Source organism: Penicillium roqueforti, assembly GCF_015533775.1.
Source record: "Penicillium roqueforti strain LCP96 04111 chromosome Unknown scaffold_02, whole genome shotgun sequence".
In the NCBI taxonomy this organism is placed as follows: domain Eukaryota; kingdom Fungi; phylum Ascomycota; class Eurotiomycetes; order Eurotiales; family Aspergillaceae; genus Penicillium; species Penicillium roqueforti.
Genome location: NW_024067566.1, coordinates 78,021 through 103,889, shown reverse-complemented (window position 1 = coordinate 103,889; position 25,869 = coordinate 78,021). Strand labels below are relative to the sequence as shown.

Genomic DNA, 25,869 nt, shown 5'->3' with positions numbered 1-25,869 from the left:
TCGAATTGACCACAAGGTTCACCTTAGAATCCTATACAAACCAGTTGCGCGATGATAAGAGTACATGGCAACGGACACTATCTTACCCTGGTCAGAAAGTCTATCAGTGGAGTCTAGTGCATCACTCACACATATGGAATCACCGAGATAATTCGATAATGGCGGACAGACATTCAATGGCCCACAGCATCCAGGCAGAGGACCATTATTGATACACGTGAAGCCACCCGGGCACTGATTTTTGGAATTAGTTCAGAGTTCTACAATGGCATAGTTGGAAACTTACACATGTGTTCGACGATTGACAGAAAGGCTGGTTCGTAGGACAACTAATACAATTACCTCCAACGCAGCCTCCACCTCCCGGCCCTAGATTGCACTATCAAAGGAAACACCAGTTAGTATGCCCATCCAATGAAGGGGGGGGAGCACATACAGCTGTACTGCACGATCCGCAATGTTTCGCATCAGTCGTTAAATCAGTACACGCTCCATCACAGCAAGCCGGTAGCAAGCCAGGACATGGCGCAGCAGTGCAAGATCCACAATGCTGCAAACTGGTAAATAGGTCTGTACACTGCCCAAAGCAACAGCCAGGCTGTGCTCCACCACACGGCAAAGCCGAACATGAGCTGCAGTGATTAGTGTCGGAATTAAGATCGACACATGTCCCCGAACAGCAAGCTGGATTAACACCAGTACACGAGCTTGCTAAGCATGGTCCACAGTGGGCGGGATCTGTGCTAAGATCCGTACATATCCCGTTACAGCAGGCGGGGTTGGTGCCTGTGCATTTGCTACCGCATAGGCCGCAGGTGTCCGGGTCAATGGCTGTGTTGGTGCAGGTTGCGGAGCAGCAGGTTGGTGCTTCGCTAGTGCACTATCAAGTAAGATTTGTGTCAGAAGGTCGACTTCCAATGTTATATACTCTAGTTAAAATAGGAATTCACTCACAGTTATGTTACATGCATGACAGCTGGCGACATCGTTATCGAGATCTGTGCATACACCAGAGCAGCAGGCGGGCTGGGTCCCGGCCTTGACATGATCGTAGAAAGAGCCGAGAACCCCTGATAGAGGGTCAGAACTTAATATATATGTGCCGCGCGCAGAGCTCAAGGGGTTCTAACCTAAAAGAAGAAAGGCGAGCATGTGTACAGAGCCACATGAAGTGACAGTCGACAACATAGATGAGAGAGAAGGATACAAAATTGATAGGCCTTATATCGCGAAATCGACATGGTATGTGGGACTGAGACGGCCGTCTTTTGCTGCGTGTGTTACTTAATTCGAAAGTATAGTCTTCGTGACTTCTTCTCTATGCTCACAAAACTGAGAACCCGGGCTATGGGTCGTAGATCAGTGTTAATTAATGGATTCTATTCTTACATAAAACACATTATGTTTATGTATTTGATGCCCATTCTCAACGGATATGTTCAGGCCATAATGGTTGGAATAAGTCAGATATATTGTTACCTGATCTTCGTTAAATGTCACAGTTGCATTATGTAGGGGAGTGTCGTTTGACATGTGTTAAAACACCGAGCACGGCTCTCAAAGCTTCGTGTTACCGGTAAATAGTCCGAGCAAGTTCTGTTAGATTCAGAACTAGCTCTGTAAGCCAACAGTATTGTCAAAATATGAGCTTATTCATCTCTAGTCTATTCTACAACATATGTCGAAAGTCTCATAGATACAAGACGCATGGCCAACGTCCTTTAGCAGTGCAATGATAGACATACTATGTGGGAATTAAATTCTTAAGCTAAATAAAACAAAAACAAAAACATACAACAGTGGAGATTTGCTGGTGGTCATCCACCCAACTAACTCACGGCTCAAGCTCGGCCAATAGTTCGGTGGGTGTCGCCAGGGTGAGTAGGATGAAGGTGGCGCCGCTTTTGATTCCCCGTGCATTAGTAGTGATAGTTATTGAAGGTATTCCAACTGGTATGGATCTCTCCAGTGCTCTCGCACGTGTAAATCCACGTAATGACCCCACTTAGCAGACAATCCTTCGGCATCCACGCAAATAGCTCGGCTGAGCCTGTAGCATTAGACTTATTCCCCCAAATACTTGCACTGTCTGCTACACAGCGAAATTTTGACGCAAGAATCTATTTTCCAAAGCCTACCAGCGACTATAAAGTACGATATTGCAAACATGGAATCTTCCCTACCTGAACAGCTGTTTCTCGATCTTCCCGTCGCAGACGTCATGAATAAAACGGCGAGAATACGAATGGTCGAACCATGGGCATCTCGCTACTGCATAGCGATTTCTGAGAAGCGCTATGGAGATGCAATCTACGCGCGATACCATATAGATGGACGAGCCAAAGACGGTATATACACAGATCTACGCGACAATGGCGATAGACCATATGTATTACACGAAACTAGTGTTTACGACATGATTATGGAAGACGCTCAAGGATATGCGCAAGGCTCCCCTGAACTTTATCGCGATGCACTGCTTTTCTACAGCAAAGCAAGTCTAAATGACAATCGACGAGATATCATTGAAGGACTCTTCAAGCTAGGATCAAACGGTTCTTGTATGTCTCATCTTCCATTGAATCATGGGAGTACCCCTAATAAGCTTGAAAAAAAAAAAAACTTGAATCACGCCATTTAAAGCTGTTTACCAGGATGTACCTCCTGAGCGTGTATCTTTCTGTGGGATGGGTGCAAGGGCGGTGGTCAAAAGACATACATTAAGGACATCATCTCTAACGGTTTTGTCAAATTTCTGAACTGGGGTGCGTTACAACGTTCCCATTATGTACACACACACACACACACACACACAATTCATTAATGCCCGACGGCTGGGCCGAAAGGCAACTATCACTAATCTACCAGTACATGCATGTTTAGGCATGCGCCGTGTCTCATTGGAGCCCATACAGTATTTCCTTCGGCATTGACTTCTCATAGTTGGACCCTATGGGTTAGTATTACTTAGTAGAGTGGCTTGAAGGCGCTTCTTCAAGTGTTCAACATCCTATCCTCGGCAGTTGAAGCGCGTCTACCGTTTGTCACATGGTTTTAGGGCTAGTAGGTGGGGGGGTATTCTAACCGCATTCGTTGGCTAGGTTAAGTGGCCTCAAGTCGGCCGTAGCAATCGCAAATCGTATTGAGGCTCGCACTGCTTCCAAATTCGGTTTCCACTTTTGATCATCGGAGGGTGGCTTCCCTCCTAAGAAGAAGGACGTATTACTTCGGTGAGTGTGGGTGCATTGCAGCATTTCCTTCCGGTGGGCGGTCTACTTCCAACATCGAAATAGAAATAGAAATTGGTCTACGGTCTCTCTCGCTTGTCCACATGTATATTGACCTGTCTCGACGGCATTGATTCGAAAGAGATATCCATTGAGTCTTGCCATGCCGGTACGGAGCTGGGCCAGTACGCTTTCATTGTATGCTCCTACTCCGGGATACTTCCGAAGCCCTTATGCTACAAGATCCGCTTGTAGTCCCTTCCTATCTATCCTCCTCGACGATGAGCTCAATCTCGCATGCCGATCTCGACCGAATACCTTACCATTTCTTTAGGAATCTGAGTAGGAGAAAGATAAGATCTATGACAAGGACCCGCTAAGCTGTATTCACTACTTCATAGAATTGCGGGTCACGCTGAACAATAAGGCTGTGGTGAAGGACACCGAAGAAGACCTAGTATTAGCCCCGAGCATATACTGACGTTTAGTGCTGGAAGAGAAGCTATAGAAAGCCCTTCGGGAGAAAGTTTCTTATAATAAGAGGATCAGGGTCGATAATACGGCGATTATTGTATCGGTCAATAGTCGTTCTCAGCGTGATCTAACTAAACGTTTTAATAAAACTGATATAGTCTGGATACCAATCGAGAAACAACTCTAGACGTGGTCTAGTCGCTTCTCCTGTGGCAAAAGACTTATAAAGATATATTTTAGCTATATAGAAGATCACATTTCTCTGTCCGCTGGGTAGAAAGGGGAGAAGAGGAAAATTATCTGTGATAAGGAGAATACTCGATAATCGAGACGTATAACTAGATACCGAAGAACATATAAGTAGACAGCAAGTAGTTTGGCGTTACGTCTATGATATGATAAAATGTGATTTAGCTATATACTACCTCGGCCCTTACTACTAGGTGGATCCAGTGGTAAAAAAGCATTATCCATTGTGTACGCAAACCCTTAAGCGATTGGATACCTACGCCGAGAAAGGCGGTCTTCTAGAGATGTATAAAGATGTCCCCAATGCAATCTGAGACAAGCTTTATATCTAAGAGTAGTAGCGACAGAGAAAACCAACCGAAAGACCAGTTATATTCCTAGAGACGGTTCGCTGTATCTACCTATCAATATTATTGCTCTCTAGTCTCACCTACCTGGATTGGATGTGACGGCTTCCAATGCAGCCGCTAACCAAAGCGGCTCGAAGGAGATAGGTCCATTGAAGATTCCCGGGTTCGGAGACTTAGCCGTTAAAGAATATGGTGAGTGGCTCGCATCAACTTTATCGGATGATACCCTTAAGGCTGCATTCCGGCAAGCGTCCGATATGACGCTGTCTGATGGTTTTGACCTTATGCACATATATAAGGACCAAAATCCAGTGTTACGAGCCAATTCGATTCAGGAGAAAAGAGTGCAATTCAGACCAAATTCTAAGTACGAAGAAGAAAGGAAAAAAGAGAAACTACTTGGGAAGGTATAGGGGCATAGTCGTTCCTGCTCCGTTTGGCAAGTACGATCCTTCCTAGATCGTTATATAACTCCCGGCTAAGAATGCATTTAGTCCCTAAATGTGGGTTTATCATCGTTAACGTGGTCGTCTAAGAATCTATCTTTATTTATATTATTGGTCTATTCTTATAATTGTATCGGTAGTCTAGGCTTCTGTAGGTATTGGTTATGGAAGGCTTGATCTTCTTGGGAGTATTCTTGAAGTTACTTACAGAAAACTATTGTAAGTCTAGGTCGTGTCCTAGCCACTGAACGCGGTATTGTAGTTTTTGATAGTATATCCTAGCGATAAGAATCTTATCGACTTCCTACTCGTTAGTTTTACTAATCCTGAGTAGTGGTAGTAGGTGTCACGATTGGCACTTGCGGGACTCGTACTTTCCCGTCTGGGATTGTACTGTTGGTCGTTTGCGCAGGCAGTCGCACCTTCCTTCTGGGGGAAACGAGAATAGGGCTTTGCCCCTGGAGGGGTATAAAAGCCCATTTGTTGTTTTCACGTTTGTTTCTTTTCTTTTCCTTTCCCATACTTGATATTCGATTAGAAATGCACTTCTTTTGTTAAAAGGAATCTGGCACGCAACAGTAGGTCGGGGTATTGTCTAAGTAATGGTTTAGTGATTGCTGCTCTTTAGAGTTTGCTTAGATAGAATATTAGGTATACCTTGATCGATTCGGGGAGTTTAAGGCGATAGGAATATCCTACCTTCTCGGTGATCTTATATAGGCTACAGTCTTCCTCTATATATCTCTTCTTCTAGTATAGAAAGTACCCCTCTAAAGAGTACCTAAAACCTAGAGAAGAATCAAAAAGAGCTTTCGAAGCTATTCGGTATAGATACCTTTATACCGAAGCTCTAACGAGGCCTATAATGTGCGTTCTACTATTATAAACATATAGCGAAGGGCTTACGATAATAAGCGATACCGTCAGTTGTATAAGGGAGACACAGGCCCCTCGGAAACGAAAAATCACTAAGAGAGAGATTCCTGAGATCGCAGACTCTGGTATACTCAGTACAAAAGATGCCAATCGATCAATTAAGACCAGGAGAGAGAAAGAAGCTTTACAAGAGAGGAAGAAGTTGGATAAACAGTGGACAAGATTGTACGGCTGACCGCCACCCAAGTCGCCTAGTAGGGAGAATTCTACATTATCACATAGTATGGTAGCTTCGCAACAGGGAGGGGAATCTTTTTGGGTAGATACTTAGGGTGAAAGATAGTAATTAATATGAATGGCTTCAAAATTGGGCTTACGGTGTGAATTGGGTTTACGGTGTGGTGCACCCCCAACCCGAAGGCGGTGGGGGGGACTGGAAGGCACAAATATAGTGGCACAAACCTCCTAGGCGGTCTGGTTCTGCCACTTCAATACCATTCACCTAATCAAGAAGGCGGTATCTCTACGCAGAAAAGTGGGGTTATATTGAACTATAAGGATGTCCTTTCGCCCTTCGGGGCATACGGTGAAAAGAAAATATACAGAGAAGATTAGCATGGCCCCTGCACTAAGGATGACACGCTCAATCAAAGAGAAGTAACCCATTTTTTTTTTCTTTTACACCAGCTCAATTGATGAGATAGAGTGCACCCTCTTTGTATAATTATTCTACTACTCCGTTTGTATATACTACACATACTACGTATAAAGTCACGTGTTCATCTCCGTTCGACTCTGCACGTTGTCGTAAATGGCAGTTTTATTAAGCACCAGATTATTTCCTGGTTAGCATACTCTTGCTTCTGGACTAAGTTAGGTCAATGAGAGTTCCTATGAATATCCAGATTGCGTTCATACATTCATTCTCATCCTATTTTTCATCATACAACCCAATATCCAGTGGGGACCAAAGTGATATATTCTCTTCAGCCAGAAAAGGCTATGAAAAAGGTGTAAAATGTTTAGATTGAATTTATCCCTGTTGCCACAGCAATGATCTGATGATCATCAGACCGACAGAAGAGCCCGATATACAACATCATATTAGTACAAGTATAAGAATGGTGTGAAGATGTTTGAATCAAGATCGCTTCGTTGAGACATGCAAAAACATAGCCGCTAAAATATGACTTTTAATAATTACATTTCCCTAGTGGGAATATGATCGTGTACAAAAAACAAGACAATTATATGTTCAGTGCTGGTGCACCGTCTCCTCCGCCTGCTCGTCGGCCTCCTCAGCTGCGTGTCCCTCCTGGACAGCTTCATAAAATGGTGCGAACTTGCTCTTCATCCTGAGTCTCTTTCCGAAGAAGTAGAATCCAATAGGAATCGGAACAAGGACGGCTGCGACACATCCGAGAAGCGTAGCGGCCCACTGGATACCCATGCCATGGAACATTTGGCGTGAGAAGAGCGGGAAGCTGGCTGCCACCATTGAGCGGCAGAATGTGTTTGCTGCGATGGCTGATGCGGCACTGTAGATAGTATGTTAGATAAACCCATGGCAAGTTAGAGGAATGGGGAATATGACGTACAACATGAGATATGTGTCAATCAGATAGTTGAACAATTGGATGAAGATGACCAGAAGGCCAAATCCAGTAAACAGGCCACTCAAGGTGGGTACGATCCAGTGGACGTTACCACTAAAGCCAGCCCACCCAAACCAGAAGAGCCCAGCAGCGAAGAGACCACCGCCGAGTATTACAGGCGGGAGACGCCACTCGGGAATGGGGACACCACCGTTCATTTCGAGTTTCTTATTGTAGGCCTTGCTCGAGATTATGATGTACGCCGCGGCGGTGAACAGGCCCACCACCATGCCGAAGAGTGGGAGACCTCCAACACCGGCGTTCATCCCGTAAACACCCTGGAAGACCAGAGTATAGGCGGTCAAGAAGCAGTAGAGCAATCCGTAGATAAAACTCAGGTAGACAGTGACCGCTAGGATCAAGGGTTCGTTAATCAGCAGTCGAAGCGGGCGAGAGAAGTTGTTCACGATCAGGTCGCGAAGATCGACCTCGATCTCCTCTTGCTTTGCATGAATTCCCCAGTTCTTAGTCCGACGACGTAGCTCCGCGGCCTTAGCCACAAGCACAACAGGTGGGTATGACTCCCTCAGGAAGAAAAGATTCATGATGAAAGCGGAAAAGCCCATAATCGCGGGGATATAGGCGGTCCAGCGCCAGCCGAGATATGACATGTTAATGAAGCCTCCGATGAAAGGTGCCACGAGAGGGCCCAGGAACACCGTTGAGGAGAATATGGCAATGGCAACACCACGGGTGCGGTTGTCCCAGATATCAGAGAATACAGCAGCCACGACTGCCAAGGGACAACTGCCGAACATACCACAGAAGAACCGGCAGATCATGAGTGTCTGCAAATCTTTGGCGACTGCCACTCCGATATTGAACACGCCAAATCCGAACATGGCGATGAGAATGGGGATTCGACGGCCCTGGAGTTCGGATAGGGGAGCCCATACCAAGGGACCTGAGGCGTAGCCGACGATGTATAGAGAGCTGGAGAGGATGGCGACTTCGAGACTGACGCCGAAGTGTTTTGAAACATTACTCGATGAAGCACTAAAAACGGCGGAATCGAAGGTGGAACAAATACTGGTGAAGGCGAGCATGGCACTGATGTAACATCTGGATTGCAAAAGTTAGTAAGAACGCTGCACGCTAGATACGCAGTACGGTATAGACATGGTGAAACTCACTTCTTTTTCACAGACCAGTTCAGTGGGTATAATGGGTCATCTGGCCCATCAAACTCCACAACGTAATCCTCCCGTTCAGGGAGAGGTGGAGGGTAGGGCTTGCCTCCACCGAAAGCTGGCAATGGAGTCCGTGATGGTCGCGATCGAAGACTCTCGCCCACAGTGAGCGCATGTTGAGCGCGTTGCGTCTCAGTCCTGCTCAATGCTCGCGACGTGCCAGTGCGATGGCGTTCCAAGTCCAGCTCTGTATTCCGCGATTGCAGCCTATGAATCTGTGGGTCATATTCAAAGGAGCTGCTTGAGCCAGTCGACGATCCGATAGAGTTTGATGTGATCCGTCTCTCTATCTCAGCCGAGGTCCGTGGCTTTTCGCTTGATAGATGCGATTCAATCACAGGCAGCTGATCATCCATATTGCCAAGGGTGACCGCTTCACGGGTATAATCTGGACGATCTTGTAGATCTTCTTGGCTGCAGTATCTTTTTCCCTGTTGGGACTGTCAGACCAGAAAAGTATCAGGTGCCTGGAATATATAGGGGAAAAGCTTTTTTCGCCATCAAGCGCGGGCGATTTGTTTATAAAAACAAGCCCGAAAAAAAAAAACCAAAAGAAAGGAGCGCCGAAAGCAAATGTGATCGTCTAGACCCACCACTTAGCGGCTTCAGCCTTGGATAACTGCCGAACTAGTTGCCTGAAACATATTGAGCATTCTTGGAAGGCCAGTCAGACTACTCAGCAATTAGCAATTAGCAATGAACAAAGACGATACAGTGAGCTGGATTATAATTTAGATTGACTGCCAATAAGAATGAGCAAGTATACAACATTCCTTCTCAGAAATGAATCCCCCTTGAGTCATGTGCCCAGATATCAGGTGGTGCCAGTCACCGCCTCTTTACGTCATCATGAGTCAGGCCGCCACGGGCTCGGGTGGCTTGCATGTGCTTTGGCCTAGAAAGACCTTATAATCTAGTATAGAGTCCGGACTAGGCCTCGGATAGTAGAGCGAAGTTTCTTCACCCAAAAGCAGCACATACCCTTGGTGTAAACTGTATCCTCCAGGGCAGGAGTGGAGGTTGGGCATCTATGGCGACCCACAAACCCACAAGCTAGTACTATAAAATATCCACTTCCCACTCCCGAGGTCCCTATAATATAGAAATATAGACTGAAAAGAAAGCGATTAGGAGAGTTGTTGATGATATTGGAGCGGCCATTCTTGCTGAATTCATTTAGAATCGTCTTCTTTGTTGTATATAACCTTCCACAACGTCCAAACCCGAGGAATTTTCCCCTTTCAAGAGCAGGGTCATACAAGTCATTACGCAACAAGCGATTTTCTGAAACCTAGAGCTCATAAGAGTCATAACGCCAGGACTGACAATTGCGCCCGATGGTACCCAACATTCTTTGGCTAACTTCTTTTCACTAAATTGAACTTCCCCTGAGAATTGAATAGAAGATTCTGGAGATTGCTTGCCTGCCAAGAACTTCATCCGAAGTATCATTTAGATACATCAGCGCGCCATGTAGTGTCGTTAGGTCTCCACATCACTGGCGCTTGGAATATTCTACAAGCTGCTGGTGTACAACGTAGGAAGACTAGGGGGTCCTGTGGGGCTCCTGGGTGCAATTTGTTGAATGCGCTAGTGAGCACGGTTCATTGTGAATAGCTCAATATCAAAAAACATACAAATCCGAATACAGATTTATATGGTAGGAGTGCCTTCAATGTTAAGAAACATACAGACTTGTACGGTCGGAACATCTTCAAACCACCTAGACTTAGATAAATATAGTGGGAATATCTAGAATGGGGCAAGCTACAGTTTTATACTATATGAATAGCTTTATTTTCAAACATACACAATCTGTCAAAGAATAGGCACGGCCTTGCCGCAGAAAGCACTGCGGATAGAGAGCGAGGCGAATATGCGCAATGATCGATCCAGGAGACTTTTGACATACTTACTCATTCTTATCATACTTAGACAAGAACTCTGCTGGGGAGAACAGACTCTAGAGTAACTACGGCGTAGAAAGCGTCGAAGCTGCCTAATCCATCGGTGTACCATTTATACTTCACCTGACACTCGAGACTGCGAGCTTAGCCTCTAGGCAGTGTGCTGAAGGCTCTTAATTCGGTTTGTAACGTGGCATGTACTGCGCTCGCTAATTTTGCGTGTTCAGCAGGGCTAACAACTTGCTGGGAGGCGTTTGCCTGAACAGCGATACAATGGAGCCATTGTATGATACTCGGGATACTAGGATGAGTGATAACAACACAAGGGACGCCGATCACGAAACTATACCGCTTATAGAAGTATACTTGAGATATTGTAGCATTAAAGCAGACTTTTATACCGGACCTAGCAAGACCTTTCCAGAGAGAATGGGCACAACGAGTCTCCTCCCCAGCATATGAGCTTTTCTAACATACAGAAAAGGGAGATAGAAAGCACACTCAGCCCATAGTTATAAATCCATGGATCTTGAAGGTTAATAATACATGAAACTCCCGAAGTGTCTTCCTTACCCGAGGTCGATGTCTTGAAGGCTAATAATACATGAAAATCTCTCGGTGTCTTTGATAAAGAAAGCGACGTCAGGGCAGGAAAATCAGAATACAGGACAAGCAAAGCTAAACGATCTCCTTTAAGCTTCCGTCAAAATCAACATAGCTCTCTAGAATGAGATCCCCCCAGAACTTTTCATCAACCGACTCCCCTCTGGCCTCAAGAATTGATCGCGGGATAGATCTATACTGGATGGCATCGATGCAATCCCTTTGTCCCAGGATCATGCCTGACCGGAAATTTGGGATTGCTTCTTTATCCACGACCCATGCGATCACGGTCATTGTAAAAAGCGTGTTGGTAAACTCGACGGCGAAGGAAAGCTGGACGCGAGTGCCGCTCGAATTGGTGTACGGCATATGGATTGAATCTGACAGATGGGCTTGGAAATCTTGACTTCAGATATCTTCGTGATGATAGTGGCGGTAGCACCAGTGTCCCAGATCATTTCAACTCCATCGAGGTGGCATTGCGGCATACCCACATCCCAATCGACAGCACTGATTGTTGAGTTCTCGACAATAGATACGGGCGTATTCTCTGTGCGCAAAGCGCGGATTTCGAGAACAGAAGCTCGCGGTGGAGGCATGTTTTCGGCCTTCTTCTTCAACGCGGCATGGTGTTCGCGAGAGAGCGGCTCTGGAAAACCTGCGTATTCGAGCCTGCCCGTGGTTCGAATACGTCGGCTTAATGCTGTGGGGGGGTTGTTCTCCAAACTGATATTTTCGAGGGCACTTTGTCGTAAAGCTGCACGTCGGTGTGGATTCGTGGTTGGTAGAAAATGCGTTCCGGAATGCCATACACACAATCCAGACTTGCAGCGAGAGCTTCTACGCACAGCGGGTGATTGGAGGTAAGGGAGACGCGAAGTTCACTGTGATGATCGTGCAGCTTCTTGGCGACTTCAGCCAATAGCATACTTGGTGGATATCTCTCGGACAGATCCATGTTTCCGGGGTTCAATAGTCAAAGCTTGTACCAGACAATAGACTAAGAAAATCTGATGAGAATCAACAATGAGTTCATTCGGGAAGGTGTATACATACTACGGGCCCCGTTCTATGTGGGGAAAAGGGAATTAGAGTACCTGGCCTAAGCCTATTTGGGAGAAAAAGGATTGGAAAGTCACATGATTGCGGAGCGAAGCGAAGCAATTAAATAACCTTGTGTGCATGTCTTTTCATAGATTAGTTACTAAAGCAGTTTCTCAAGCATTTTTTCAAGCGGTTGCTAAAGTGGTCACTTAAGTAGTTGACGATAAAGCAGTTGATCAAGCAGTTAATAATGATATCACAAAGGGGACTTAATTTTATCAGTGGTTTATATATAAGTTGTAGGTACCTACTGTCTTACTACTACCACATGGCAGGAAATATGCCTAATTGTGAAGGCGGTACTGAAATTATAGGCAGGGGGAGAATAAGCCAGTAAGAGGGGGGCTTTGCGTAGCATTAGGAGTTGGAATCAGTCGCTTCGCTCTGCAACAACTATCTGAAGGCCTTAGACGGTCGAGGTCCCTAGTATTACTGTAATATAGGTTATGTAACATATAAGCTTGTAGATATCAGAGCCATTGATATTGTTTGGTTTTCATGATATGTACAACTTAGCTTGCCTTGTAGATCGATAGGCATACACTTTTGAAGTAAAGGCTGCCTAGATGAATACCGAACACCCTCCTCTCGATAGCGGCTCACAATACTGCTACACAAGACAACATACCCACCATCCAACCCCTCATTACCTCCTCGCAACAACAACAACACCCCTAACAACCCTCCTCTTAGCCCACCACGCAAAAACAAAACTCGCCGCACGGAACTTCCCCAGCTTGATCCCAAACGGCCTCGCCTCCTCAGCCCTGCGCTTAATGAAATCCGCCAACCCCCCAAAAGTGTGCTGCGAGATATCCCGGATCTGAACAGAAGCAGGATTATACCCAGCCGTAACAAGTAGCTCCACATATTCCTTCTCGCAAACAAAATTCCCAAACGGCGAGTTCGTGCCCCAGCACACCAATCGGAGGAGGATACTTTCGTACCAGGTTATACTGTCAGATAGTATCAAGTCAAAAGCCATGAACGAGGCATTGAGGTTGTCGTGTGCATAGCCTAGGAGAGGGAGACGCGAGGGGCGGAAGTGATAGAATGTGTCTAGGGCCAGGAGCCATGTAGACGTGTTATCATTGTCATTTTCATTTTGGTTACTGGACGCGTCCTCAAGCGCCGTGATTGATTTCTTCAAATCCCCAGTCCAAGAGCTGGGTACTGCGGCGTCTGCGCAGAAGATATCTGCCTGGAAAGAGCTTTCACTCTTTCGCTGCAGATCATGGATACGACGTGAGCCGAGCGCGGCCTGTGCGGGTTCCAGCGTGATCCCGATATAGGAATCTAGGCGTGGCTGAGAGGGGGATTGCGGCTTGGTCTTGCTATGGCGAGACCGCAGGCCTGACTCTGATGCTTGGATGTCTGACTGGGTACTGGAGCTTGGGGCAGAGGTTGCTGTCCTAGTCCCAGTTTCAGGATCGGACTGGGCTGTAGAAGAAGAGCAATTGAAAAACTTCGCCATGTATAACGACTGATCACCACACCCACACCCGACATCCACGATGCTCACGGCAGATGCCTTCTCCGTTGTTAGCGCAGCTGTGAGGACCTGGTCTAGAAGCGCTTGGCAGGCTTCTGGGAAGTCATTTGTATACTAGTAAGCGGGTCAATGTGGATTCAAACCAGACAATTATTTAATTGAGTGGACTCACTTCCCAGTAGCCCATGTTCATCCACATACTCTGCTGTGGGAGCTGTATGTTGAGGACCGCATGGTCTAGACCGTACACGTTTCCGCGAGATTTGCGTAGGGTGCGTTTCAGGAATTCTAGCATTTCTGGATATATCGGGGGATGGGAGTAGATGATCCACGCCTTTTTGTCGAATTTGCAGAGCCGGGTGTTGTGGAGCTTGCTGGGTGGATCAGTCCGTTTACGAAGGTGTATAGCGGCCAGTCGGTACCATTGCCGAGCGAGGCCGGTCGAGGGTGGAAACATTTAAGTATGTAGATTGAAGCAAAGGTTATTTGGTGTTTAGTTAAAACGGATAATCTACGCAAGTCGGACAGGCGTAAACCGAGCTGAAAGACATGAAAACTTGCATCTAGAATTCTTGTAACTGCATGAGAGACATCACTCATCCACCCACCACCCCCTGGGCCTGCAGATAAAATCTGAAGTAGCTCTGGCTGCTAGAAACAAGGAAAACAACATCGCTGGAAAAAGAACACTATGAACAAGAAGGCAAAGATGGTGAGATGGAGCTAACAAGCAAAAGCCCAGGACATTCACCACCTGAAGCAGCAGAGTAGAGTAGCAGGGCAATCAAATAAGACTGGGGTTTCTTTTTTTTTTTATTTTTGCCGGTTTTTTTTCTTCCTCTTTTAATATTAGGCAATGGTTCATACGGTAGTGCCCACACCGCGCTTCAGGTCGGAAATACTTGATTCATCGGCCTTCTGTGAGGCCAAGAACTTCTTGAACATGTTCGAGATGTCTTGCTCAGACTGCTCGTCGGCACCATTCTTCTCCATGATCAGACCACGGAGCCAGTGGTTCTCCAGCTCGAGCTGAGACACGCGGGCCTCAAGAATGTCGTTCTTGTCGGTGGTCTCTTTGACGGTCTGCTCGAGAGCAGCCTCACGCTGCTTCTTCTTCACACGGAAGCGAGCACTGGCGGCGGTGTTGCGACGGCGCTTATCCTCCTCGGCCATTTGGCGACTAGCCTCCTCAGCACTCTCCTGGCTCGAGTGTGCTGAGTTCTTGCGCTTGGTGCCGGTAACCGGAGTGGAAGGCGACATAGAAACAGAGGATGGAGTTTGAGCGACCTTCGGAGCGGTGTGAATAGGCGCAGGCTGCAGGGGTGCCTGGCTCGCAGCCACAGGCCCACTAGGAACGGACGGAACCGCAGGGAAGTGGGCATTGTGCATGGGCACCTGGACGTTGGAGCCAGTCAGGTCGGGCTGGAAATCGGTAATGCCATTGAGACCCTCTGCTGTAAAGCCGTTAGCATTGATTCAATTTCAAAACATCCACATCGCGGGTTTCGATTTCCCGAAGAGTAGTGGGGGTCCGAGCAGTAGTTAGAGTCTGAGCAGGGGTTTGTATCACGTGGAATGGCGTAATAGCGGAGAGCATTAACGCCAACGACCAAAGTCAAATTTGAGTGGAAGAAAACCCTGCTAGGGCCACGGGAAGGATGATATGCAGGGTTCAAAAATCCAGCCAAGGAGGTCAAAGCTGTGGAAGGATGTGGGATGATATTGAGGGTAGGAAGCGCATGAACCGCCATAAATGCCAAAACGACCCCAAAACGATGGACTCGTGCAATAGGCATGAATGACGAATTCATGAGGCAACCAATGAAACAATATGCATGTTGTAGACATTGGTCCAATAGACACAATTGTGAACAAGTCCGCGGAGTATGGTGTGATCAGGGGAAAGCCATGCAGCTGAGACTCAGGACTAACCAACCAGCGATGCGAAAAACAGAAACCGAAATCAGCCACACTTACCATTCAAGAAATCCAAGAACTTCAGATCCACATTCTGCGCAGATTGATCGGAGACAGCCTCGTGTGTCTTGTCATCTTCTGCCGAGAACGAAGGCAGACCGTTGAAGTCGGTGAACTTGTCGAACTCGAAGAACTCGGTGTTGGTGAACAGAGCTAGGTCCTCGTCGTTGAAGGTAGTCTGCTGCTGTTGCTGCTGCTGGGCCTGGTCATACGGCGATGGAATTGCGTTCAAGTCATCGAGGTATTGCGAGAAGTTGGGCATGCGACGCCCATTGTAGTTGGCCATTATGAAGGCTTTCCCGTTTACCCGTAGGATCAATTAAGGCAGGAGCCGGAAACCGATTTTCTCGATGCCGATGGACGGTGAAAATGCGCGTTGCGCGGACGGGAGAGACGTGACTCAAATGCCGAATGCGGCTCGGTGCGGATTTGTCGCGGATGCGATTGATGTCGAACCTGTTGCGAGGTGACTTGGGTTCGATTCGTGGGAATCGTGATTTTGGCGATGTTGTAAGATGGAATCCGGAGAGAGAGAAGGAGAGAGAAGTCGGGGCCACAAGTGGGTTTTTTTCTTTGAATCTTCAGTGGGGGGAAGCCCGGGGGCCGGAGGGGTGGATGATGATTAATCCCTCGGGTTTGCCTCCGTTTTGCCTTCATTCGCCTCCCGATTCGGATACTAAGGATCTCGTGTCGCTTGTGAATATTCCCTACTTATACCTGTACATTGCCTTTCTCGTCCAGCTCATCCTACCCTATTATTCCTTCCCACACCCTCTGCAAATCTGGTCTACAATGTTATCGAAACGAGTCGATCGAAGGCCGACCATCGGAGCCTGCCGAGTCTAATCCTCGGTTCCACGTTCCCATTTTCCAATTAGGCAACTCCACGATGATCGGTCCTTGTAGATATTATAGCCTCCAACATTGTATGGTATGAGATGAATGCTGCAGGAATCACGAATCCCGCCTCATGAATCATGCAACTATTACCCAATCCCTCCTTTCTCTCGACCTTGCAACAAATCCTGCGACAAACGCGGCTCCCACACAAAAACGGATACCGAAACCCCGAAATCGGGGTTTGCAACCGGTGATTGGTGGTCCTTGCCAGCTTTGTCAGCGTCGGATGCTCCGAATTACTCATCAACACACCTCATTTCAACTCTTATCCTGCTGTTCACTCCGTTCTTTGACTATTGAAGAACGGACTGGTTTATTATTTCAAATGCGCTGGGAGAAGACTACTAGCTGTGCAAGGGCATTTAAATTTCTTTTTGGCGATATATATGTAGAAGAGCGGATACAGACCCTTCAATACGGTCTAAACCGACACCGTCTACTCCTCCGCAGACCTCGGCCATTATCCTCCTTCCCCTTTGGTCTCCTAAGTACTGCCCAAGACATGCAACTGAATGCAACTAAACTATAATTCTGCTTTATATTCAGTCAGCTACCTGAAGCAATTTATTCCATGCCATATAACTCCATACCCAAACTTGTTACATCACGCATGGGGTTTGAGCCCTGACTTATCCTCTAGAATGAGCGAGATCAGACCCCGAAAGACGCTAAGGCAATCCACCCAAATCTCGGATTTGTTTTCGCTTTGACAACATACGCTGCAATTGCTTTCCCCCTGAGCTAGTCCTTCTATGTCCGAGTCCACTTTCGACCCTCAGCGATCCGCCGAGCTTCACAATCAAATTCTGCAATATGCATGGACCGGCGCCGGTCATTTCTCCGCTCCCATCCACGACATGATGGGAAGAATACCCCCCAGTCAGCCTTGACTCGTGCTTAACTCCTAAACCCGCCCAGTCTCTTCGTTCAGCTAGATCCACTCCATCGAGGGGATGGTCACACGAGGATCCTGGCTTTCACTTTTTTTATTTTCTGAGTGGGCTACAAATCAGCGACCACTTACTCCAGTTTCCCATAGGAGTATTGTCAATATACGCTGCGGGATATCGATAAATCCATTGCTGCGTTCACTCACGTCAATTGAAACTCTACTCCCGGTTCAATTAGCCCGGGTCGATGTCTAATTTCTAGAGTCGGTACTTGATGAAGCTTTTGCTCCGCGCTTCCTGTGCGCCAGATTCATTTCCGCTACATTGCTCCGGGAACCCGGATACAGTCTGTTGCTGAATTGAAAACCCAGCCCTTTGTAGCCTGTCGTACTATAGGTCAAGGTGAACCGGATGAAAATGACGATGAGGCTAACGACGAAGAAATGCCATTTCTCCTAGTCCGAGCAGATGGGTCCAATCTATCACCCTGGGGCCGGGCTTTGGATAATATTGATATCCCTGCTGGTTTATACACGGAAGAAATTAACAAGGGCAGAATGCAGGACTCCGGGAATATGTCCAGACTGCTTCTTACCAGTCGCATCGGGTCTATAGGATACGCCCGAGATACTATTAGGGAGCAGATTGGATTATATGCCAGTCATAAACTGATAGATTATCCTCATAAACTTTATCAAGTCTGTGGTTGGAATGGGATTCGAGAAACTCATGGTGCTCAGCTTTACAAGGTGCTGTTGAATTGGGCAGAGAGGGTTGAAATGGGAGATTGGGAAGTGGATGAGAATGGGGTTGCTGGTGGAATTGAGAAGTTCAGGGACGCTGATACTCCTGGTAATTGGGAGAAGTATCAGATCCCGCTGTCTTGGTGATATAGCTTTGACCATGTTTATGGGTGAGTAACTAAGTGGTTTGCCTGGTTACTATTTGCTCTTTTCGTCTATCGAGTATTAGATACCTAGAATGCCTAACTATCGGCCCAAGGCCACCAACTACTCTCCAGCTCTTTTCATTCAACTGTATCATGCGCCAGCCTGACCCGACTCGACTCGTCCAATCCAGTACCTCGACCGTGAGTTGATCAAATTTGATCCTCCGGGAGAGATTTACGGTGAGTATCTGGCATAGTTTCTCAGCACCGATACGGTTGTCGATCAGTATCTTGCAGGGCAAATCTACTAGGTATCTTCTAGCTCTAGGCGTAGATAATTCTCACTTTTTTAGGCGTCATTGAACTTTATTACCTATTTTCAGTTCTATATTTCTTCATGTTCATATCCAGTAGCTACACCGAGACCCGCTATGTGTCTGCATTTATCTTTTTACTTTTCGATCGATTCATTTTCACTTGGTGGCGGTGAGAATCAGCAGATCTCGATTGGCGTAGTGAAGTCACATTATGTATTCGCTGCATGATTTTGGCCGATCTGGATCTGCAGTTGCTCAATTGATAATAATTGAAAGGTGATAGGTGCTAGCTAGGTACATGTGATATACCGTAATAGCTAGGAGATGCACGTTTCAGGCCAGATAGTTTTTAGTGCACTCCAGGCACTAGACGTGGTTGGGTCGCATTCCAATCAGAGGAGATAATGTAGTATCCAGACTGCATATGCCAGGATCGTGTACAGTATCTCTACCATACCAAAGCTGCGAATATCTCACTTCCATGTCTCCAGCGATGCATCAATGTATGCCTATTGCAACAATGTGGAGCACTACATAAACTCGGACCGCTCCGTTGGGGAATGGATCGACTCCTTCTATCTAAACACGTCATTCTGGTCTCTTTCACAGGCAGCCACGGTAGATGGGACAATGTCAGCTGGTACAGTGATATTCTCGATTTGTATCGCATGGTTGTACAGTAATTCTCGGGACAGCCACCTTACATCACGGAATGTGATTAGTCTATCTATGTCGTAGATGGATACGAAAGAACAATCTGCTTGCAGCTCATGCTACGTGGAGTATGTAGTAGCAGCATCATTGATGCTTGGCCGCGGCATGCTCTTACGTCTCGACCTCGCCCGATTTCCAAGCATTAGCCATTGTATGGTGTAGCTAAAATTATAAGAAAGCTCTGCATATCCCTCGCCCCTTCACCCCTCAAAAGTCTTTTCCTAGAACGACTGCAACTGGAAACAATTGACCTAGTCGTTAAAATGGCACCCCCCAACAAGAAGAACATCCAGGGAGACATCTGGTAAGTCAATACCCTTCTTGGTATTCCAGTTTCGGATTTGATTCTAATAATTCCAGGCCCCGTCTGTCCAAGAAGCACGAGCTTTTTGTCTTCTTCCGCATCACTAACCCTGAGCTGTTCAAGAAACACTTGGCCGCCCTTATTCCTAATCTGACGACTGCCCGCGATGCTGAGAGATTCAGAAAAGGAATCTACCAGAAGAAGGAAGAGGGTACTCTCAAAGGTCTCGTCCATATGTCTGCCATCAATGTTGCCTTCTCTGCCAAAGGTCTAGCAAAGGTGAGTTATGAGACTACCCGGTGATTATAAGAGCGTGCTAAACCATGCCAGCTTGGAGCCGAGGCATTCACCGATGATGTCTTCAACAACGGCCAGTGGGAGGATATGACCTACCCCCTTGAGGGAGATGACAAGAAAAAGCATAACGGTCTCGATGACCAGCATGATTGGTTCCACCAATTCACCCCACGATCTGGATACCTCGACGGTGTCTTCACTATAACCGGTGAAAGTGAGAAGACATTAGTCGATACCATCAAAATGGTTGAGCAGACTTTCGAAGTTGGTCTCGAGGTCGACAAGCCAAAGCCAAGTATCCAACTTGTCTTCCGGCAGCAGGGACATGTCCTTGATGATGACAGAGAACAGTATGATACTTCAGGCGCATTGCATAAATCCTGCAAGACTAACATCTACGGTTTAGCTTTGGATGGGTTGATGGTATCTCCCAGCCAGTTGTCATTGGTCTAGACACCGATGCAAAGGTCGAAGAAGCCAAGAAGGGTTTGAAGCCAATTCAGGCTGGGTAAGCTCTAGACTTTTTACACCAAGTGTCAGTGAATTTAGTCGCTGACGACCTCTTTAGTGCTATTCTTGTTGGAGGCGAAGGCGATCAAGGGAATCACCCAGCTTGGGCCAACGAGGGAAGCTTCATGGTGTTCCGCACATACGAACAGAGAACACCCGAGTTCGTCGCGTACGTGTCCTCTTTGGCTTTCTTCTGCTACAATATTCTTAACATGTCACTTTCAGTTGGTGTGCCCGCAACACTAAGAAAGTGGTCGCTGAGGGCATTAACGAACGATCTGCAGCAGAGCTTCGCAAATTCTCCTCCCGTGTTGTTGGACGATGGCCCAACGGTAAGATCGTCTGCTTGCTGTGTATTCCTTTACTTGCAGCATTCACTTATTTGATATGTACAGGAGCCCCGCTTGAACTTTACCCAGACCAAGATCCATCGCCTATGTTGAACCCCGATCCTATCGAGAACAAGAAGAAGTTGTTCACACAGTGGAAAAAGGAGAATAAAGACCCCGAAGCGGAATTTAAAAAGCTGGAACAGATAAATCACACGGATGCCTTCACTTACAACCCTGAGGACCAAACCAAATGTCCTTACGCTGCCCACATCCGGAAGTGTGGGCCTCGAGATGACTTCCCCAATTACGAGAAGCATCTTATGTTGCGACGGGGAATTCCCTACGGACCACTGACACTGAACAATGAGAAGGCCGGCGGTGTGTCCCAGCATGATCGTGGTCTGTTGTTTGTTTCCTACCAGAGCAGCATCACCAACGGATTCCGATTTGTCCAGAAAGGTCTGTATTCTCGCTAAATTTACAACCACGTTGAGGACTAACAGCTCTGCAGAATGGGCAAACAAGGAGGATAAACCTGTTGATTTCACTGCCAAGATGGGAAATATCGCGCCCCAGGGTATCGACGCTATCATCGGCCAAATGCCTCCCGACTACCGCGCGGAGGACGATGTTACCAAATACGAGCACCCAGCCCCTGTTGCAAACTTTCCCGATGTTGAGAAGCCCGTGCCAACCCCGAACAAGCACTACATTCCCATCGAACGCTGGGTCATCCCTCGCGGTGGTGAGTACTTCTTCGCTCCTTCCATTTCTGGAATGCAGGACACTCTTTGCAAATAAGCGGGTACATTAGTTTGTCCACATACGTCCACTTGACAATGATATGCTGTGCTGCTGGGATTTTTTTGGCCTTTAACCTTTGCTGGTAGATAGTTGGGTGCTCTGTCGGTAACTATGTAGTTAGCAAACCTTGGAACATGACCTGATTACGCCATTCTTCTCCTTCACTTGAGCATTAAACTTGATCATATTCCGGTAACAGCAAAGAAGAAACTCTATACACAAGTACTAGCCCGGTTTTCCTCGGTCGAGACCAAACTATGTTGTTACGGCATTCTACTAAGAGATTTCTATTGTTGGACATTGATCCGAGTACTGTGTGGGTAACTGACACGCGCATGCGGTTATGTCTAAGGGTTTTGCCCATCTAGAACCGTGGATACCACTGGTATAAGATGTGGGTTGAAATATGTGGTGATGATCGCTTCCGAAATTATGAATCACAAGTATAGTAAGCCGGCCGTGTCATGTCATGTAATTTCGGTAGTCATTTTAGTCACTTCGGTGATCTTCTTAAATGTATATTTTATGGATATCTTCCCTTCCTTCCGGGGTACGCCGCGGTAAAAGCCAAAAGGATTAAGTTTGTGGTTTTTCTATGTAGTATAACCATGGATTTTCATGGCGATCCCCAACATCAAGGGTGTAGTAGAACGCAGAACGGAGTGGCCCCAAACCTTGCGTAGAATTTTCAATGACGAGGGTACCCCAGTGCTGTGCAGGGCCCTAAAAATGAAAGAAAAAGGGTTGCACGGCACGGAACGGTCCACCGTGAACGGAATGGGGCAAGAGGCGACCTTGCAGCATTCGATCGTCATCATACCTACATGCGGTGCAACTTGAGCCGTAGATCTATTTATCGTGCATCTTGGTAGGACCAATCAGTCGAGAGCGATATAGAGACCTATGCAATGCACCTTTAAGTTTTTATTGACCGACCTTGTCCAAATATTCAGCTACACTGAAAAAAGGCCCCAGTTCCTTACGTGGAAAGCATACGGTTTATTGGAGAATGTTGCTAGCGCTGGCCCACATTTCTCAATAGCTAAGTCTTATACATCATGCATCTATGGCTAGAGAAATTACAGCACAGCTGAAGCTGGAGGATGGATATGAAGCTCATATAAATAACCTCTACAGTCACGACTCACTCCATTACCTTGTCTACTTACATCTTCTCCTACTTGACCAAAACAATTTTGACCTTAAACAACCCGTCACGATGCAGTTCTCAACCTTCCTATTTGCCACTCTCGCGTTGGCTGTCTCTAGTGCTTGGGCCAAGGATGCCACTTCCGATGATGACCCTACCTGCCTGACTACCTGCCGTGATGACCCTTATCCCTGCCAGGGCGGTTGGGTGTCTACACAGCTCGACGTCGATGATGAAGTATGTGTCCACTCCAATTATCCTTCGGCTTGATACTAATCTGTTGAATAGCCCTGCTGGACTTGCTGCTCGAGCTAGATCAGCAATATGACACCAACGAAGGATGGAAGATTGCCACAATTGAAGGAATGAGCTTGGGTTGAACTGTGGCCTGGAAGGCACCTCGAATCCATGGTCCCATGTATGTGAAGTAGTACTCCACCTCCACAATCTGGTGAAAATGATAGTGTCATATCGATTTTTCGAGATCAGCCTACGGCCACCTTGGTAATTAGACTTGGGACGTAACGGTCCCCCGAGAATACGCTATCGCATTTCGACTTCGATACTACATTGTAGATCAAATATTGTTCTCCTGTTCTTGACGCAAGGATAGGTACGGAGTAGGTAGTTAAAGTTCAGATCTACGGACCCACCCCAGCTAGCCACCAACAGTGTGATATCTCGACGAAGCAGTTCTAGTCCGTGGCACACTGTCTAGCTTGAACAGACTCAGTCATTCTTTTTACTTAATTATTCATTGTTGCTTCTAAGTACCACTTATTCAACTCGCTCCGGTATATATCTAGTTGTGGCCGCATATTGCTTCACTCCTAGTTGTTGGGGAGATTGGATACTTTTTCTTTTTCAAATTTCCTGCAATGATTACAAAAATCGCAATGAGAGTCAAGAGACCTTTCATTTCCATCTGCAAGACACTATCTAATATTTGACCAGCTCTTCGAGTCTCTCCAGGAGCTAAAATGAACTCGTCAGTAGTGCGTCAAAATCCAATAGAACACCCGGGAAGACGTACCCAATTATTGAGATCAGCCTGGTTGTCTCTCAAGTTCTCGAACTGGGCATCCAAATGTTCTGTATTTGAAAGTTAGACTGATCCATGTTACTTCTAATTTACTTCAGTTATCACTTACCAGCAGTCACGTTGATCCTGTTGGGGACAAGATCATTCATCTCCCAGCTTTCCAAAAATGCAGTAGCCTCAGGCGCGTTGCCCACCTGGCTAAGGTCATAACGGACGGCTATGCAGGGTTAGCGGTATCGTCGACGTAGAACTACGACCAAAGCTTACCTTCGTCTCCGTATCCGTTGGCCTTCACAAAGTTCAGAGATGCCCTGACTTCATTTTCGTATGCATCAGGATCTTCACTGTTTGGAGCTCCATCGGTGACGGTCAGGATAAGAAGGGGCCGCGAGAGCACATAGCCCTTGTTAATTGGGCCATAGAGAAAGTCATCCAAGACTTTATCTTTCAGGTTCGAGCCCAGTCTAGTCGATCCTGTTGGGGAGAAATTCATCTTCAAGGAAAGCTCGTTGGGGTTGAGATTATCAAATTTGTCGTCCTTATTGATGAAGCGAAGATGAACAAGCCTTTGATCCTCGGTAGCAGCCGCCGTGATGAGATGTGCCATATTTTCAACCATGGCTGCCTGAAGGCTCATGCGGTTGTCAGTATCCATCGAGCCACTATCATCTAGAGGCAACGAGTATAAGCATGGTGTTCATATGCGATGTGATGACTTTGGCTTACCGCAGTATAGAATAGGCTGATACAACGCCAGGTGGGACATGATGGTCACATTCTTGGGTGTTGCACCCGGGATGGTTGAATCGTTCAGGATCTTGAATGCGTTCTCCGCTACCTTGGCCACGTATTCATTGCCCTCTGGGTAGAAGTCCTCAAGACCCTTTTTCTTGATTAATTTATGAAGGTTTGACTTGAACTCTTCCACCGTGCGGGGATACGTAGTTTGCTATTTCGGGATTAGGCAAATTTAGAAATGAGAGAATGTCGATGACAAGATACATACGCCTGGCAATGGCTCCGCCAATGCAGCAACACGATTTATGGCGTTTATGCCGACGTCCTTGAAGTTTTTGAAGTATGCCAGGGCGAAAAGACCGGAGCTAACGAGAAGATTCTCTAGCTCAGGCTTCCACGCTGGCTTATCGTCCTTGGGACGAATAGCCTTGGAGACAGCGGTGTTGGTAGACTTTTCAGCAAGGCTCGCAGGCGTTTCTCCAAGGTCATTTGGCCTATCCATGGCTGCTCCAGCCTCGATGAGGGCACGGATGGCCTCGGGGCTAGTGCCTAGTCGAATTGCCGACATCAACGGGGTGTCACCTTTCTGCTGTGAGACCGGCTCATCAGGCTTGGCGCCGTGCTTGAGCAGAAGCTCGACAATGCGACCGCTGTTTGGTGCCTGCGTGGCCGCATAGAGGGGGGTCTTGCCATCCGAAGATACTCTGTTGGCATCCGCATCGTTCTGCAAAAGCAGCTTTACAGCACCAACATGGCCGTTTCGAATTGCCAAGTCAAGGGCCGTATCACCATAGCTATCTTCGTCATTGACTTCTACCTGGATAAGGAATTGGACAATGTTCTTCAGATTTAGAGTTCCGCTCTTCGCATGAGTGTGAAGGTTTGCCGTCATTATGAAGATCTCTGTCGCGAGTCACTTGAGTTATTGCTGAGCTAAGGTAGACCAAATTGCTTTGGGAAAAGGATGAAGGTCACGATTCATCGATTCAAGTCGTACTTATATCCTTAGGTGGAGGGGAAGACACCCCCTTCTTGTCTGCCGCTTTCAGGCAGCCCCATCGCGTCCGTTGACGCGTAATGCCTGTCAGTTCAGCTCAATTCTGTAAATACAGGAGATGTATCACCCAGCAATTGCCCTCCAAAAAGATACCGACAGATTGTGAGCCAATACGCGACCATGAACCTTAATGAAAGTGACGTCAGCACAAGGGGGGCGACCTGGCCTATCCATCATGGGACGAAAGGGTGACTCCAATGTGACATAGTTTCTCCAGGGGACGGGATCAGGAGGGTTGCACGGCAGCTGCGCCATTGGGAAAATCTCAAAGCGACACTAGTTTCTGCAGGTTGGCTCAGCTAGGACAGGCCGCCTTCAGCTGAGCCATCTGCTGCACCATTGGCAACTGATTGGCTCACTCCGATGCTGCACAAG

The 25,869-nt window shown here is 47.0% G+C and overlaps 4 protein-coding genes across 4 annotated transcripts; 1 reads left to right on the top strand and 3 right to left on the bottom strand.

The window, feature by feature from the left end:
- Window positions 1-6,877: 6,877 nt before the first annotated feature.
- LCP9604111_1483 (MFS transporter) lies at window positions 6,878-8,823 on the bottom strand (the record flags this gene model as incomplete). Its single annotated transcript, XM_039068854.1, has 3 exons — window positions 6,878-7,160; window positions 7,221-8,339; window positions 8,411-8,823. The coding sequence occupies 3 exons, from the start codon at window positions 8,821-8,823 to the stop codon at window positions 6,878-6,880; spliced, it is 1,815 nt and encodes a 604-aa protein (XP_038931610.1).
- A 5,611-nt stretch (window positions 8,824-14,434) lies between these two features.
- LCP9604111_1482 (putative bZIP transcription factor (MetR)) lies at window positions 14,435-15,836 on the bottom strand (the record flags this gene model as incomplete). Its single annotated transcript, XM_039068853.1, has 4 exons — window positions 14,435-15,027; window positions 15,144-15,272; window positions 15,437-15,487; window positions 15,551-15,836. 4 exons carry the CDS (start codon window positions 15,834-15,836, stop codon window positions 14,435-14,437), a joined length of 1,059 nt encoding a protein of 352 aa, XP_038931609.1.
- Window positions 15,837-19,523: 3,687 nt separating this feature from the next.
- LCP9604111_1481 (Dyp-type peroxidase) lies at window positions 19,524-21,504 on the top strand (the record flags this gene model as incomplete). Its single annotated transcript, XM_039068852.1, has 8 exons — window positions 19,524-19,564; window positions 19,621-19,843; window positions 19,895-20,211; window positions 20,268-20,369; window positions 20,430-20,540; window positions 20,597-20,703; window positions 20,767-21,162; window positions 21,215-21,504. 8 exons carry the CDS (start codon window positions 19,524-19,526, stop codon window positions 21,502-21,504), a joined length of 1,587 nt encoding a protein of 528 aa, XP_038931608.1.
- Window positions 21,505-23,596: 2,092 nt separating this feature from the next.
- On the bottom strand, window positions 23,597-25,329 carry LCP9604111_1480 (ankyrin repeat protein; the record flags this gene model as incomplete). Its single annotated transcript, XM_039068851.1, has 6 exons — window positions 23,597-23,632; window positions 23,691-23,749; window positions 23,809-23,916; window positions 23,967-24,368; window positions 24,426-24,648; window positions 24,706-25,329. The coding sequence occupies 6 exons, from the start codon at window positions 25,327-25,329 to the stop codon at window positions 23,597-23,599; spliced, it is 1,452 nt and encodes a 483-aa protein (XP_038931607.1).
- Between the last annotated feature and the right edge of the window lie 540 nt (window positions 25,330-25,869).